Genomic DNA, 17,975 nt, shown 5'->3' with positions numbered 1-17,975 from the left:
ACTAATTTCCAGTTAAAAGTGCCCACAGTAATAACACGAAGTCTGTCAGATGAACACTACAGCCTTCCCAAGGTGTGACAAATGGCACTGCCTCCCAGATACAATTTGCTCACTCCTAATCTTAACAGAAATCGCACCAGTGTTTTTTAGAAGTCCATTATGGTTCTGTCTATATAGAGCCAGTTTTATAAAATTCAATTTGTGTGTCTTAATTATGTTCTAATGTGTATATATATATGTATTTGAATGTGCACCCAGCTGTTTTATATCATGACACCAAACAAGCAATTTGATAAGAAATATTCATCTTCAAAACAGCTATTTTGTCATTAAAAAGTTAAAAATAACTAAATAAAATGAGGGTCTCTACAGGATACCAATGGTTGAATTTACAGAAATTGTAAACCATCATGGCCCTTCCCCCCAAAATCTTGGATAAACTTATGCTGAAAGAACACCTTCCTTGAGGAATATTTCCCCTAAAATCTAATTTATGCACTGGTCACTAGGATGTGAAAACAATTCCATGAGGAGGCGTTGTGCCATTCTCTAATACTATTTAAATCCTCCACACTTTGGCCAGTGATATGTCTAGTATATCTATAATAAAAATAAAAAATCGACACCGAAGTAATTAGTCTATTTTTATATAGCTAGCGCTATTTTACTCCATATAAGAGAGGACCTGAATCCTACAAGAATAAGAAATGATTTTAATTAAAGCATCTTGTAAACTTTTCCATCATGTTCTTTGACATTAACACTCCGTATATCCCAAATATTCCATTGAAAATGTGGCTTCTACTCCTGCTTGCAGCCAAGTGGGAGTACTCTAGGCGTCCCTTACTCCTTCCTGTTTATCTCATCCATTGAAAGTTGAGCTGCACAGTGGAAAACTATTTGGGACTCACAGAATCGCCAGGAAAAATGCACTATGTGCTTTGTGCTGGTGGTAAAATTACAATGAAAGGGTTTCACATTTCCTGACTTTTGCCCAGCTTTAATAGAGTTATTTTTCATTGGATAGATATGCATTACAGAATGAAACATAATACCGTTAGGACAGCATCCTTTGGGACAACATGACTAGACATAAGTGATGAAAAGGAAATGGGCTCAAGACCACTGGTCTCAGACTCTTGGAGAAAGTGAGATAGGCTGGCGCAGACAGAAGCTGTCAGCTGCCCCCAGGTTCCTGAAGCACGGAGTTGAAGGATGTCTGGAGGAGAGGTTGACAAGAGTACTTGCCACTATCTCTTAAACTCTAAACAGCCAATAAGAAAAGAACATCATCAAGATACGCCCTCTGGGGAAATACAAAGTGGAGAAAAATGATCATATGGCAAGGAAGCTGAAAAATGTTAACCTCTGCAGAAATGACAGGAATTGAGTTCTACATGCACTTGCTGAGTAGTGAGACAGTACATTTATGCAATCTAATTTTTATACACCAGTGATTGTTATACAAACAGCTAAAACATTATTATTTACAAATAGCCAGCAATTTTCAACCTTTTTCATCTTGTGGCACGCATAAATTAATTACTAAAATTCTGCAACACACCAAAAATTATTATAGTTCTTGCTGATCTGACAAAAATAAGTATAATTTTGATTCATTCACATGGCACAGCTATTGTATTGGCTGTTGTCAATTTTTTATTTGACAACCTAAAGAGAAAGTGGTCAGTGCCCTGACTAAATAGTTAGGTATTGCATGTTTCAAAAACTCTTGTGGCACACCACTTCAAAATTGCTGCAAATAGCTATAAAGATGATAAATTATTTCTATTTTTAATAGTAGAGCTCTCCAGATAACTTTTGAAGGCTGGGTTCTAATTTCAAGACAAAGAAAAAGAAGTGTGGGTTTTAACATTAATTCTCATATGTAGATTAGGAGTTATATTAGAAGGTATCAAAATGAGCATTACAACATACAAAATATTAAAATAGTACCACAGTAATAATACTACAGAAACATAACTCCCCTGATATTAGAGCAGGAGGAGACTGAGGAAGGAGGACCACAGAAGCCACTTCAAGGGATCCCTGCCATGGTCTCCTTCACCTGCGTTTAGAAATTTGAGAGATGCTGGGTAGGCCCTTCGGGTCAACACTTCCACTTCGTCCTGTTCTAGTCTTCAGCCATCATTGGGAATTAATGCTGCTGGACTAGGGCAACACACTCTTATAATTCCCTGGCAAAATAAATATCTGCTACAGAAGGACCATGAAATTAACAGCTACTTACCTGGACTGGATCAGTATGTTATATCTTTTCTAAAATATATTGATAGTTAGTCGGGAAGAGACCACTTCTGCAGCAGGAAGCAAGAACTACACATGTTAATAGGGGTGGAGAGGAAAGAAAAAGTTGGAGATGGAGGGTTAGCGGGGGCACACAGCTCCAGAGGGTGAACTTCAAGACATCAGGGTCTGGGGTGGAGGAACAGGGACTGCCAGCAGTGGGAGCTGATGTTGCAGGGTATGGGTGACCAGAGGCACTTTTGCTTCAGGCACACAGCGGGCGTGTGGACCAGAGGCATGGACCTTGTGCCCGTGGGAATTTATGCTGACTCAGCAGAACAACTCTTGGGACGAAAGGATGCCCAGTTCCCAGGATGTACGCCTGAAAACTCTCATTTCATGGAGCACACCTCTCCTTCATCAAAGGTGTGTGGTGGACAAGGTCTTCAAACTAGAGTATGCAAATCCAGCAATGCGCAGTATTCGAGGTATATGTGGACATGGAGGAAGTGCAATATCAGAAGTGGGATATTTTGGCCCATTAGATGTTGTGAATTCAGATCATTTGTAGAGTGGGGGGCAGGAGTGACGATACTACAAAGCCTATGCGAGTCCTGAGACTGAGAGGGGTAGGCTGCCCATGATTGAAGTGCCTCTAATGGTTATAGGATTTTATACTGTATTATATATACTTCAGTTGGGAAGACAGTATTTATTCCCTCCAACACAAACTTGTTAATTAGGCCTGAACATTTTTAAATTTATAAACTAAAGTTCTACTAGTATTTTTAAAAAACAGGGACATGCAAATTTGCTTTTCACTGAAAGCACTCTTTACAAAGAAAGACTGTAGAATGATCTCTTTTTAATGTAAGAAGAGGGAGGTACAGATAATTTAAACAATAAACAGAAGAGTTGGAATTCAAACCCAAGCAGTCAGATTATAGAGCCTATTTTTTTGTTTTTGATGTTTTTTACTAGGCTACACAAGTTAGAATATATTTTGCTATTTCTGAAGCACAAGCATGCCATTTCAGGACATACTTTCTATTCTACAGTGTGAAATGATTATCCTAGAGGCACCTGGCATAGAGTTAAAACACCATAAAGATTTAGGAAATACTCATTTGTATTTTTCCTTCTTTTCTTATAATGAAATCCATTTATTTCCTTCTAGAGAGCAGGGCCAGTAAAATGGCATTGGTCTGATTAAGATAGTATAAAGCATATAAAACAATGTGGACTCACTCGTGTCAACTAGAACGGCTGTCCATCAGCCATGACACTTTGGTTTGAGAGGGAAACTACATAAGTCATGCTAGACATATCTGGCAAGGAGATGCACCCAAGATAACTGCACATGTGATCAGAACAGCCATGTCCTCAGAAAGGATAGGTGCCTGTGCAAATTCCCCACTTGGCATCGGGCGTGCCAAGACATTTACCAAAAAGACTCAGACCCAGAGGGTGGAATCCACCACTTTCAAGGTATAATGAAGGCAGGTTCCAGACCCCTGCTGAGAGAGCCGAGTTCCACACCATGATGATCTCCCTTGGAATCAGCCACCAGAGGCCCTGCCCTGCTGGACTGGGGACTTTGTCTGCCCTGCTGCTCACCTGGCTCCAGACTTCCTTTCGTATAAGATGAGACAACTCCTCTGCCCACTGTGCTCTCTGGACCTTCAGGCTGAGACTCTGGGACTCGGGTTTGTTATCCCCCATTGATTGCTGTGTTTTTATTATATTTCTCTTAGATTATTAGAGTGTGAGTAGGATATTAATGAATGTTGATATTGTACTTGAGTGAACCTGCTTTCACTAAAAGCTGAGTGACTAGCATAGTTACCTTGCGCGACTCTTGTCTATTCCTTGGTACTGGCTGCTTGGCAGGTAGCGAGCCGAGCAGTGGCCTGGCTGACTTAACAGGAAAAACTGTATCATGAAACTAGGCTCCTGACACTCCTCTCGATGAAACCCAATGTTTATCTTGAGAAGAGATCCTTTTATTATATTTCCATAGCTTCAGTTAATATTCAGATTTAGAGTTAAAAACAGCATGATAGTATTTATAGTTTAAGCACTCTAAATATCAGGCATCTCCGGTTTGTGGAAACAAATCACTCAGAAGTAACCACCAGATACCTGGTGAGAAATCCTGACGCTCTGGAGATACAGAGGCACCCAGAGAACAAGAGCCATGCCCAACTGGACCAGACTCGTGAGCATCTGTGAGAATTGCCCTGGGGAGCTTCCTAACTGCTATGGAATATTTAGAGGCACTGAAACAGCTGCCTGACTGTGAACTTGTATTTGCATAGAGAAAGACAGCCCTGGAAAAATTACCACAATTGAATTCTGAGTTTTCTGATGGACTTGAGATTTCCAAGAGAACCAGATTGGAGCTATACATAATAGGTCCCCTGAGATAAAATCAGCATTCCAGAAGAATGTTGGCCCAGTCAGGTGCAGCTAGGTAGCTGGGCCTGGATATTGGGGAGTGATTCATAGTTCCATGAACAGGTTGAGGCTGTGTTTGACCACCCACAACACAGAGTCTTCCCATCCCCATACTCATCTGCTTACATTCAGATAGCCCTGTTTCCCCATTGTTCACAGAACCACATGCAGCCTTCCATGTAAACCCAGAGCCCAATGGTCCAGGAGTTCCATGGGCTACAGATAGTGAGCAGGAGAATGTGGTTCTGTCAGTAGAGGAGACACAGTCCTACAGGAGGTCTACAGAGCTATGAGTTGTAGGCTTGGTCACATGCTTGAACCTCTCACACTCTGTGGGTCCCCAGAGAGACTAATTAGGGAGGTGGCTCCAAGGATAAGTAGGGACTACCTGCTAAGCAAGGCAGTACAAAAGGAACTGGATATTTCAGGTTTATGGCATTTATTTATGTATACATTTTTCCTGACTTTCAGTTCAACCCCAGAAAAATCTGTATTTCACATTCATTTAAAAGGGGTTTGCTGAAGATATGATGCTATAGAGATTTTAGCTAAGGCATTGGAAAGAAGATTTGGGGAACAAGTGGCATTTTATAATAAGCATTTTATTGAGGAGCTTGGTGGCGGGGGTGGGAGGAGTTGAAGAAGAGCTGGAGATGTGATGTCTTGGGCCTGGCCAGACCTCCTCAGCCTCCCAGTGGCCAAAAACTGTAGGTAGACATTTTAGAGCTGTACAATCTACTCTAAACCTGCCCACTTAGTTAGACACATGCCCATAGCAGAGGAAAACTATATAGATTAGACCCAACTGAGAAAACAGGTGAAGTCTAGAATCTCTCTTGGGAGTGTATGCTTCTCCAGCATTGGCTCAAACACAAGAAGAATTAGAAATTGCTCCAACATTTCAGTTAATTACTTATCATCTGTCCTCTCCAACCACTAATCAAATATTACCTGATACTTACATAACATTTACAAGGGCAGTGCCATTTTAAATACATTATCCCATTTAATATAAAACAATGACCCTATGGCTATATCATACAGTCTCCAGTTTAAAAGGAAATTGAGGGTTAGAAAGATTAAGCTACTTGCCCTAAGTTACAGAGCCAGCAAGTGATCATGCCTGCTCACAATACCCACACTTTCATGGTATTCTTCTAAAGGTCATCTAAACTCTGGCGTTTTCCCCTTTATTTTAACGTTCCCTTCACATCTCTTTTAAGCTATTTCATTTTCTTCCAGGGGGAATTAAAAAAAAAACACACACCTGACTTGAATCTACAGGACAAAGAAAGTAAATTGCTTATCTCCCCAGGCAAGGGAAACAGAAGAAAAAACAAACAAATGGGACTACATCAAACTAAAAAGTTTCTGCACAGTAAAATAAATTATCAACAAGGTAAAAAGAAAACCCTGCAGAATGGGAGAACACATTCCCAGTACGTCTGATAAGGGGTTAATGCCCAAAATTTATACATAACTTATAAAACTCAACACCAAAACCCCCCAGCAACCCAATTAAAAAATGGACTGAGGACCTGAACAGACAGGTCTCTGAAGAGAACATACAGATGGCCAATAGACATATGAAAAGATGCTCAATGTCACTAATCACCAGAGAAATGCAAGTGCACAATGAGATACCATCTCACACCTGTCAGAATGGCTACCATCAAGAAATCAACAAACAACAAGTGCCGGAGAGGAGGTGGATGGAGAAAGGGGAACCCTTTTGCACTGTTCGTGGAAATGCAGACTGGTGCAGCTACTGTGGAAAGCAGTACGGAGATACCTCAAAGATTTTGAAATGAATCTGTTTTTTGATCCTGCGATCCCACTTCTGGGAATATAGCTGAAAGAACCCAAAACATTAATTCAAAAGAACATATGCAACTCTATATCCATTGCAGTGTTATTTACAATTGCCAGGATATGGAAGCAGCCCAAGTGTCCATCAACAGATGAGTGGATAAAACAACTATGGGACATTCACACAGTGGAATTCTATTCATCTGTTAAAAAAAGAAAAGTTTACCCTTTGCAAAAAACAGCACGGATGGACCTGGAGAACATTACGCTAAGTGAAATAAACCTGTCAGAGAAAGACAAATACCATGTGATTTTACTCATATGTGGAATCTAATGAACAAAGTGAACTAATGAGCAAAACAGAGACAGACTCATAGATGGAGAGCAGGATGACAGCTATTGGGGGAAGTTAGGGGTGAAGGGACTGAGTAAAAAGGAAAAAGGACTCATGGACGTGGACAATAGTGTGGTGATTCCTGGGGGAGGGGGGTATAAAGGGACTAATTGGTCAAGAAAAAATACAATAGATTAAATTTTAAAAAAAGAAAGTAAATTGCTTATAACCTAAAACCACACCTTCGTATTCATGAACTGATGGCTTTTCAAACTAACTCACCACACTATTATGTTTGGCATACTTCATATTGAGCATCTTTCCCAGGGAAGTAATGGTACCACAGTAATGGGAGCTGACCTTCTGCAGTTACGCAGGTGGCTTCATTTTCCCTCTTGTCTCTGTAAGAATTCGATCACACCTACAGTGAACTAGCAGAGGGTTTTGCTCTTTACATGTTGCTGTACAGGCCAGAGAATCACCATGCGACACCTTACTCTGCGTCCAGTTAGCACTCTTTTCCAAGGAACCAGTTGTTCAGGACTGCCTTAAGCCATTCTGCAGAAGTCAGAAAATGGGTACTGTTTCAGGTCTGAACTGGAAAAGAAATGATTCATGCCCCCACTGAACATGGTATTTATTTTGGTGCAATTAAAAAATACTCTCTAGACTTTGGCTTCATGGAAACAATTGGTTTCACTTTGTGGTTGGTCCATGCAGTTGCAATTTAAAGGATATCAACATCTTAATGAATTGAAATCGAATGAAATTTGATTATGAAGAGAGCTTAGATAGCCATTATGAGTAAAAAATTATTTAAATGGGAAGTGCTAATATTCACAATATAAATTTGCTAATTGTCATTCTGCGGCAAATATCATCACAATAATGATACTTACAGTTACATTATGTGGTGAATAAGCATTAGGAAATTTGGTCATAAAGTAATATATTACCATTAAATATTTTCCTTCAAAGCTATTAAAATCCTTTATACTGGGAAATTCAATGCTATGTAAGTGTGTCAGCATTTGTAAGTACTTTGAAGATAAAAATCCCCTTTTAAGGGAAAAATGGGTTTCTTCATGTTTTGATTTTGACTTTACAAACAGCTTTTAGAATGTTTAACAGTAAACTCACCATAAAACATTACACCCACATTACCATTAATAGTAATGGCAATAAATGGGCTTTTGGGGAGTGACCCCGTAATCTCATAAAAGTGACTTTTTATAACTCATAAACCAGGCTCTGTCCTTCAGGTGTGAGTGTGCCTCCCCCATAAGAAAAAAATGTGTAGGATCCAACAACTTTATGGTCCTATAAAAACTTTGTCTATTTATAAAAAGAGAAAGAAAATGTATACAGCTACCCAAATACTTAGAAATTTTCTGTAACAGTGTGGGTTTCATTTGTGGGGTCCAGGGAGTGTTCCATTACCTTTGGCCTTGATTTATTAGCACTGCCTCACTCCCACCTGAGTCTGAATGTGTAAGTGGCTCATGTTTGCTACCCCACGATGGATAACAATCAGTAATCAGGGTTAGCAGTTCTGGGTCTCCTCCATAGTATACAGACATCATGTTTTGTCCCTTATCTAAGTGTCTGAGCACTTTAAAATAAAAACATTCATCTCATTTTCATCCTGAAGTAAAGTGGAAACTCCTGTGCAAATAACTGCCTGTGTAGGAGTTCCACACGCAACTCCCCCAAGGCCAGCATCTTGCCCGCAGAGTGCTGACTGATCGCCGACTGAAAGCCAATTGATCTCAGAGACGACGTTCAAATGAAAGCTTTTCTGTCCCATTTCCACTTCTTTTTAACCAGTAAATGTAAATTGGATTAAAGGAGCAGTAGTTAAGGCAAGTCTACTCTTTATGGTCAAGAAAACAAATCATAATTTATTTTGCCAAATACACCCTGAGTACGTTCATTCATTCATCGAACACTTACTGATGGTATACTAGGTGACAAGCACAGTTCTAGGGAATGGGTACACGGAGATAAAAGCTGCAATTCTGTTATTGGCCTCGAAACGTTTCAATATTCAGGTTAAGTACATTGAGACAGGGATACTAAGGGGCCAAAAGGAAAACCCACAAAAGCTCCTTCTGAGGTGGGCGTCAAAGGAAGGGTTCTCAAAGTAGGCTGGGCCTGACCGAGATTTAAATGAGAGAAAACAAGCACCTACTAAAAGTTATTTTGTGTGGTGAGTGGTATAAGTGTATACAAAACAAAATCATAATCCAATCCCTTTACTCAGTAGTTTTCTTCTTTTCTATGGTTTCATTCATGTAAGTCATATTACAGAACTGAGGTCAGAGGAAAGGGAGCAGAAGGGATTTAGGTATTTCTGCAATTGTTCTGTTAAGTTTTCTGGACATGCCCAATGGCCAGGTAGTGGGTTTCCATAGGGATGCACCCGGTCGTAGAGAATTTCCTGACTGTTACGTCTGGTTAAGGTCTCAGATTAGCCCCGCACTCTCCTCTTCCCCTGGCTAACACCGCTTTACCCCTCAAGTCCAGTTTAAACATCACTTTCTGTAGGAAAAACACACCCTAATGGTTAGATTATCATTAGTCATGAAGTAATTCCACCAGCTCACCATTTCCAGGTACAATTTTTCATTTGCAAGGGGCCCAGTGAAAGCATATGATTATCTGCCTACTAGGCTGTACACCTGACACTAATACAAAATAGTAAGTGTAAACGGTAATTGAAAAAAATAAAAAAGAATGATCTTGAAAAAGAAGCAAAGCTTGGGAATTTAAGGTGGGTGGAACAGCATGTGACACGTGAAAGAGGTGTAAAAGACCAAAAGAAATTTGATCTTCGCGTGATAATAGTGTGCAAAGGACGGCATGATGTTGGGGAAAACCGATGGACTTAGGAAAGATGTGATGGTGAAAGACTTTGCCACGGTAATGAGTTTGGGTTTTATTCTAAGAGAAAAGGAAATAGTTGTATTAAAAATTTTACAAAGAGAGAATATGATAAAAAGTATGGTTTTTAGAGCTTTACCTCTGACATTACTACAAGGAATGGGTTTGGTAGTAGGTTGCCATAAGATACTGTATGAGAAATAAGGACCTATACCAAGGCAGTGATGGGGACATGAGCATGGAGAAGCCTTGGTGAGGAGACTGGGTGACCATTTGAGTGAAAGTAGCAAAGGAAAGGTACAGAATGAGTTATTCTGAGGGGTCCTAATGTTATTCACAATGGTCGAAAATATGGAAATAAAAGCAATTGTGATGAGGAGTGCTGAGTATTAGCAAATGGATATCCAGTGCCTTTGGGTAACTGTAACCACAGAACTGGAGTTCAGGAGAATATTTGACATGGAAATATGGTTTAGGGATCTTTGGTCTGTAGGTCTGATTATAATCATCTAATAGAAGAAACTGCATAGAGGAAAAAGAAGTAAACAAGACCAATGACACATGAACTCTAGAAAGCATTAACCGTTAAATAATATGCAGAGGCAGACCCAAAAGTAGAAACCAAGGAATGGCTAGTTAATAATGCTAGTTAATAATGGCTAGTTAGCAATGCTAGAAATGCTAGGAAGTAGTGGTTATGCATGGAAATCAGAGAGTAGAGTTTTCAAAACTCAGAAAGAGATCGTTTGGTAAATGCTGTAAATATTTATTGGGAAGAAGAAGATGACAGCCAGTCACCTTAATTATTTCAAAAGTAGAATGACAGGATGAAGACTGGAGTTGGTAAAGAAGATGAGAAACAAAAACGAGAGGCTGAATGAATACTGCACCCCAGAAATTTTATGAGGCTTGCCATGGTGTGACCCCCAATAGAATATACGATTCCATGGTGCTAGGCATGTGTGCTCTCCAATGTACCTACACTACTTACACCTATGCCTTAAAGGCTAACTAAAGAGGCAGACCGTTTAAGAGTCTCAGACCTACTTGTCAACCAGTTGTATGAATCCTTCCATATTACTATAGCCATTCCTACTCGTGCAACGCATTTACTGAGAAGTAAAAGTATAGCCAACCGGCAGGCATTTGGGTTGTGCGTCTGGCAATCAGTTCAAAGGACTTTGCCACTGAGTTGATTGGTAGTTCTAGTCTCTTGCAAGCCCATCCCTTTTTACCCTTCAGTTCACATTAGGAGCAAAGACTGTTTAGGATAGTATGTCCCTGAGCATGCAAAGCTCCAGGGGGACAACTTGAGTTTTGAATAAATGAGTTCTGTTGAAGTTCTGTGAAGTGGCTTAAATGTCTCACATAGGTGCCAACAAGAAATTAAATGTGAAAAGAGGAGACCAGAGATATCACTGAGTTGTTTTTACTCATTCAACAATGTATTTGTTTAATGTTTAGTAGTTTTTAAGCCAGACTACGCCCTCAGATGCTAGGCTGGGCAGGATCTGCAATAAAGACAGCATTAAACAAACAGACAAATAGCTGTGCCTTCAAGGACCTTATATTTTAATGGGTAGAAGGAGAATCACAATAAACAAAATGAATAAGTAGAATATTGGGTATGGTGGGGGGTGAAAGACCTCTGGGGAGAAATTAAATAGGAAATGGATATTGGAATTTGGGTGGGGAGGTGAAATATTAAATAGGAGAGCCAGCGAAGGCCTCGCTGAGAGTAGCATCTGAGTAACAACTAAAATGGAAGGGTTAAGCCACGGAGATACCTAAAGAAAGGGTGTCTCAGGCAAAGACAAAAGCAAAACACACAAGGTAGACAGGTGCTTCGCATCCCCTTAAAACAGAAAGAAGAACAACATGGCAGGGGAGTAAAATAAATGAGGAGAGGAGTGAGAGATGACATCAGGGAAAGAATGGGGAGAGGGAATGCAGCAGGACCCAGGCCATTGTAAGGACTGTGTTGAGTGATTCTGAACAGAGAAAAACTGCTTCTGAAATTTTAAGGGACTCTTCATTGAGAAAAGGCATCTTAATATTACAGAATATCATATCATTCTGCTATCATTCTACCCTTTCTTTTGAGTGTGATGCTTCTACAAACAACCTTCCTGATCCTCTTGGTTGGTCCCACCATAGAAAGCCTTCCTTCTCAAAGACGCAAGAAACTGACCACGCACTTTTCCGAGCATCAAGTGGCATCTTCAGAAGTTACACTGACACCAGTCTTTGTGCATTCTAGAAAGGTCGATGGTAAGAATAATGTGGAACTTTGAAAGAACCTTTTCCAGAGCTAGATAAGAGAGTAATGCACTGAAATCAGTTCTGTTTTTTGTTTGTTTTTAGCAAAACATTCACTAAGAAAAAAATAAAGCTTTCACATGCAAAATTTTAAGATAGCATAAGACCTTCACTCCTTTGCAACTAAAATATTACTAAGTAAATATCATCTCCTGAGACAAAACATGTTTTGGGGGCAAAGAAAAAGAGGAAACACTGCAGAAAATAACCTATCTGTGGATCCATATTATGGGGATAGCTTTTAGTTGCCTTCCTGAATATTCCTGAAGCAGTCTTTTCGACTGGAGTTTATGTACTACATTGGTTCACAGAAAGGGTAAAGAATGAGGACAGTTAAGTAAAAATAATGTGTCATCATGAACTCAGTGGTGGTCTCACCTATTTATTAGAACCAGTGTATGATTTCATCCTGACTATGCTGTGAACGAGCATCTTACTGATTCAAGTAAATACTATCTACCATTTACTGGATCTTAGTTTTCTCACCTGCATGGAAAGCAGTTGGATGGAGAGCAACTATAAGTGCTCTTGTAAAGGGTATCTATGAAAATCAGCTGCCATGGACAAAGTTGAGTCCAGGTTCTCAAGTGAATTCCATGCTCAGTAATTTGTTAGGATGATCTCCCCCAGAGATAACTACGCAGTACTGTACTCTGTACCCCCCTTTCTGTTCCCACAGACATTACACACAGACCAATACTCAGCACTATTGAGTCAATCAGAACTCATGGAGGGTCAGAATCTTTTTAAAACTTTATATCTGCATAGTAATGTAGACAATCATGACCAAATAAATTAGAAATGGCACTTAAGTTGAACACAATTTGCTTCCTTATCATTAGGAGAGCAACTATATTGAAGTCAGCTGTTCCGGGTACAGCTAGGAACAGCACTTGCATCTTCTCAGCCAATCTCTCCCGTCCCTAAAGGGTTCTAACACGCCATCAGTTCCACCAGCATAAAGTAGTTGCTGATATCCTGGGCATAACCAAGATGCATCAGTTAGCTTTTCAATCAAAGAGGCCTAAATATATAGCATTCATTTCCCTCCTGTATAAAGTCCCCTTGCATCTTGAGACAAGAACCTTCTGTAAAAGAAAAAAACTCAGACATTCAACAAGTCGAGAAATCAGTGACTTCTTGATCTTCGTGTCCCCACCTACTCACTTTCTTACTACCCACATCCACAGGAGCTTAGATCAAGAAATCTGTGTTTGTTTCAGTTCTAATGGAAAGTCCTCACAATGTTATTAGATAACTGAGATGAATTTTAATCTGATGACAGCTTGTGACCCACAAATTGCTGTTTAAAATTAAAATGCATTCAAAATGAAACTGGCAAGACAACCACAATATTAAACTTGCAATCTGCTATGAAAAAATCAAAAGTACTATATTAAATATGAATATAATTAATTCCTATGTAACATCTTGCAACTAAATCTGAAAAAGATAGACCCTCAATGCATTGCCTTACTAAATTCAAATTGGTTAAATTTTTTTTTTTTTTTGCAAATGAAGGACTTGAACTAGAGATGGATTGGTTTGCCTTTGGTAATACACCCTTTGGCTGAGCTCCAGGCAGAGTCCAGTGCTACAAACTTCCAGATTTCTCTTTTGATGAACACAAGTCCTCTATTCACCTCATCCCAAATGTTCATCTACAGTAAATGTGGAAATGTTTTCTATTTGCTTAGTTGTAAGCTTATTTGTAACTTTTAAGCTATAATTACTCAAGATATATGATTGTATTAAATCCGATCTTCTGGATTGTTTATATGTTAGTTTTAAGAAATAAGCACACTGATATTTTGGATAGATCATTTAAATCATTCCTAAACTTGGTAAGAATCGAGGCACTTTTCTTGGTAAGTGAAGGTCTGCATTAGTACTATCATTAAACGTTAATATAAGTAAAGCTCAACCCAATGTGCATATTTTCATCCCATATTTCAACATTAAAGAACTGTATGTGGTAATAAAAGGATTCATTTCAGCTGTTTGCAAATAACTTAATGACTAAGACGTAGGTATTTCTAGTTTTCAAAAGATGCAGAAGAACTACTGAAGTTTCCACAACATAACACCATAATTATAACAATTAACATGTGTATTTAATTATAGCCTTAAGGTTCCAATATATTACTCGTTTAAGAGCTTCACAATACATTAAAATAGCATTAGCTAGAAATAAGAAAGTACTATATTTCCTGCTCGTTATTGCTCACATAGAAAAAGACTCTTCCACTCTTTTTAAAATGTACCACAAGGACTGTAATATCACAACCATTATTCTCATTCATTACCCCTGGAACATTGTACATACTCATTAAATGGTAGTTGAAGGAATGAATGAATGTGTGTGATTGGATGACAAGCAAACTCAGGGAAAACACCTAGTCTCTGGTTGCTACAGGATTACTGCATGGACAACTGCTGTCGCAGTAGGGTTCCTAAAATCTCTCTGCCATATTCTATTTTGGCTCATGTGCCTGTAAAAAACGATAAAGGATTCAGTCCAGCAAGTCCTTGCATTACAAAGAGGTTGCGTCTAGCCAAAAAGCAGGGTCCATAGTGACACTGCATATAAATTCCCCAGGTACTTCCTAAGGTTTGCTTCCATAGGAAACCTGATATTGGCCCTGATATCAAATGTATTTATTTTATATTTAGGAGCAGTCTCATTGTGACCCTTGGCTAGACCTCATCAAACCTTTCCCAGGGACAGTGCCTATCCCAGGGGTTGTCAGCTTTGAAACTGTGATTGGGTTTTTGTTCAGTATCCTCGGACGCTGACCATGATGCTGAAAGAGAAGACAGAGTCCTATTTTAAACCTTTCTTTCCTCTTATTGGTTTAGAAAATTCGAGTGACAAGAGCAGGGGCCAAAGGAGCCTAGAGCGGCATCCTTAATGTGAACCTTGTATTTCGATCCTGGGGCAGAGATGTGGTCCCTCAGGTTACAGCCAACGCGCCCCTCTGAGCTCTGTAAAAACCCACAGACCTTACAGATGTAGCCGCTGCAGTAGAAAAGGTTACTCCAGCAGGATAGGATGGCTTGTCTTTCTCCTGAAACATTGGCAGTCAGGTGCATAGCCCAGAAAGAGGAACAGTAAGTCTAGATGGAGGGGAGTGGAAAGGGAATCAAATCTGTATTCGTATTGGGAATGTTCACTATTACTCGTCCGAGGCAAGGAAAAATCAAGGGCTGATTTTAGCGTGTAAGTTTTCGGCCCCTGTCTTCCAACAGGTGCATGACTCCCTCACCCTTCCCCTGCTAGTACTGTCCTGCTTAGCCTCTCGGAGGCTTTCTTTGCGAGGCAAGGTTTTCCTAGAGTCCTTAGGCGTGTGCAGTTTCCTCCCCATCTCATCCCCAGCTTCAGCTCTGCCTGGCAACCCCTTACCTGCAGCGTGAAGATTAAGAAGCAGGCACAGCGCAGGGAAGCCGATTGCTCTCCGCATAGTGTTTGCATTGAGAAGTGGAGGAGAAACTCCACCACGACCTCACTTCAGGAAAAGTGTTATCAGAACGAGCCACCGCCAAAAGGTCTCTGGGCTCCGGGATTCATTCGCAGGTCCTAGGCTGGGGTTTGCAAAACGGTCCGTGGCGCCGGCAGAAACCCGCTCCAGCTGCTCCTCCTTAAGAGAGGGGAGAGGAAGAGGAATAGGAGGCAGCCGGTGAGCGGGGCGGAGCAGCGGGGAGGGGGCAGAGGCTCTCCGAGGCGGCTAACGCCTGGCCTTCAGGAAGCTCCGCAGCGGCGACGGAGAGGGCGGGGGACTCCCGCGCCAGCCCGGGAGTCGGGGACCCGCGGCCGGTGCGGCGCGAGCAGCGCCCAGAGGAGCCGCGGCTACTGAGCATGCCCAGCGCCGGCCCCGGCGCAGCACCGGGGCTTCAAAATGAAATTCCACTTCTCCAGGTCTTAGCGGCCACAGCCAGGGGAGCCGGCGCCGCGGCGAGCGTGCTTTTGGGGGCCGCGACTGGGAAGAGTGCGCCAAAAACCTGGGAGTGAGGTGGGCTGGGGTGTCTAGACGAGGGCATGACCAAGGGAACCAGAGGAGAGAGTCCGAGGAAGCTTGCCAACCTCAAGACCCACCCTACTCCTTCTCCGAAGCTTAGTTGACACGTGGACAGAGCCAGCTACTGGGACTTTGACCTTCGCGGCCCGCAGATTGACCAGCCTCTCGGGGTTGCCTAGGGGAGTATAAATGCCTTCTCTTGCTGAGCACCCGGGCGGCCTGGGGAAGTGTAAATGGGTATCCTGGGCGTGCCTTCTAAGTTTTGTCTTTTTGTTTCTTTCTCCTCCAGCTCAATCCCTGTATTTAAACTTTCTCCTTTCTGACGTCTAAAGTCTATGATTACAATGACAGCAAAAAGTGAAGCCACATTTTTAGGTTAATAGGATATATCCACGTAATTGAAGAAACCAGGGTGCCCTTTCTCTTTGGGGAGATCTTACCTTTAGTTTCCATTTATTTTCTAAGGTGATAAGTAATGGAATCACTTCTGTTAGGGCCTCCTCCGGTGCAGCTCTGGGTCTCACTACAACAGTCTGTCTAATATGCGCCCCCTGCCCGCCTCCGAGACTTCAGAGCGTGGGGATATCCAGCGGTGTCCAACCCGGGGCCCACCATGGCTATGAATGCGGCCCAACACAAAATTGTAAAATTACCTAAAACATTTTGAGTTGTGTGTGTGTGATTACATGTCACAATGTATTTGATGTGTGGTCCAAGACAACTGTTCTTCTGCCAGTGTGGCCCAGAGATGCCAAAAGGTTGGACACTCCTGGATCGTCCCCAGTCTGGATGTCCTTGGGCCAGACTTCTCTCCTTTACCCCAGGAGCTTTCTGCTTCTGCGTCTTCATGGAATGCTGTTGTCCCTTCCTCAGTGGCCTCCACTTCCATCATCACCACACTCAAGCTTACTAAGGCCTAACATTGGTCTCACATTTCCAGAATGATGGGGCCTAAGTCCAGGTTACAGTGATACTTCTCTTTCACATGTGTGTTGTATACACAACATTAGCTCAATATTGCCTTATGTGTTTATACAGCTATTGGATGTTTATCTGTGGTTTCTCTTCTAACACAGTTGAAGGCTTCATAAGGGCTTCTGCATCTTTCCTTTTACTTAAATTTAATAAAGCTGATCTAGGCAAATAAAAGGTAGTAATAAGTGCTTATTGAATTGAACTGCATATCTCATTCAATGCTTTCTTCTTCCATCCACTGTGAATTGGGACAGCTAATGGGAAATATGCTACCCACAGGAGCTTAAATTAGACAAGATCCCATAGGGTCTGAAAGCCTGGGCAATATCTTCCTATGGAGATGAAATAACACTTCCAACACTGAGAGAAAGGGCTAGGGATCGCCTTTGGGCGGGTGGGAGAAGAGGAGAATGAGGTACATTGTTATTACCTAGACAGATCTTCCATGCTGAAAACAGATATATAGCTTCACTCTCCCCACACTTGTACCTCCTCCCAAGGGTATGTTGGGCACCATTCCTGTGACACTGCATCTCACCCCAAACCGCCCTAAGCAGCAGCCTCTTCCCTACTCTGACTCATTTTTCCCCAATCTCCTTTCTCCATATTATGTATCACTTTCTAACATACCAAAAGAACTACTTGTTAAATTGATCGTTTATCGTCTGTTTCCCTGCCCCTCCCCACCCCTGCTTCCTGCAGTGAAATCCCATCTTTAAAGGCAGAGATCTTTGAGAATTGTATTCATTTATGAATCCCAGCTGATCAGAACCATGCCTCTCATAAAATAGGTGCTCAAAAAACAAATGAAAAGCAGTTCGTTGGTTAAGTTCAATACAGACCACTAACATGGTTTCTTGATATTCTTGGTAAACAATTATCTGAGATAATTTATTTAGTTGTGCTTAATGCTTGGAAAAGAATCTCTTCTGGTT

General features: G+C 41.2%; 1 protein-coding gene across 1 annotated transcript in view; it reads right to left on the bottom strand.

Moving 5' to 3' along the window:
* PTPRR (protein tyrosine phosphatase receptor type R) overlaps positions 1-15,856 on the bottom strand; it is a 252,290-nt gene extending 236,434 nt beyond the window's left edge. Inside the window, 1 exon segment of the mRNA XM_037049448.1 lies at positions 15,453-15,856. Within this exon segment, the coding sequence (XP_036905343.1) occupies positions 15,453-15,510 (58 nt within the window). The 5' untranslated portion in view covers positions 15,511-15,856.
* Positions 15,857-17,975: the final 2,119 nt, after the last annotated feature.

Source organism: Sturnira hondurensis, unplaced genomic scaffold, assembly GCF_014824575.4.
Source record: "Sturnira hondurensis isolate 20B ecotype Veracruz unplaced genomic scaffold, ASM1482457v3 Scaffold0006496, whole genome shotgun sequence".
NCBI lineage: Eukaryota > Metazoa > Chordata > Mammalia > Chiroptera > Phyllostomidae > Sturnira > Sturnira hondurensis.
This window is presented reverse-complemented; position numbering and strand designations above follow the sequence as displayed.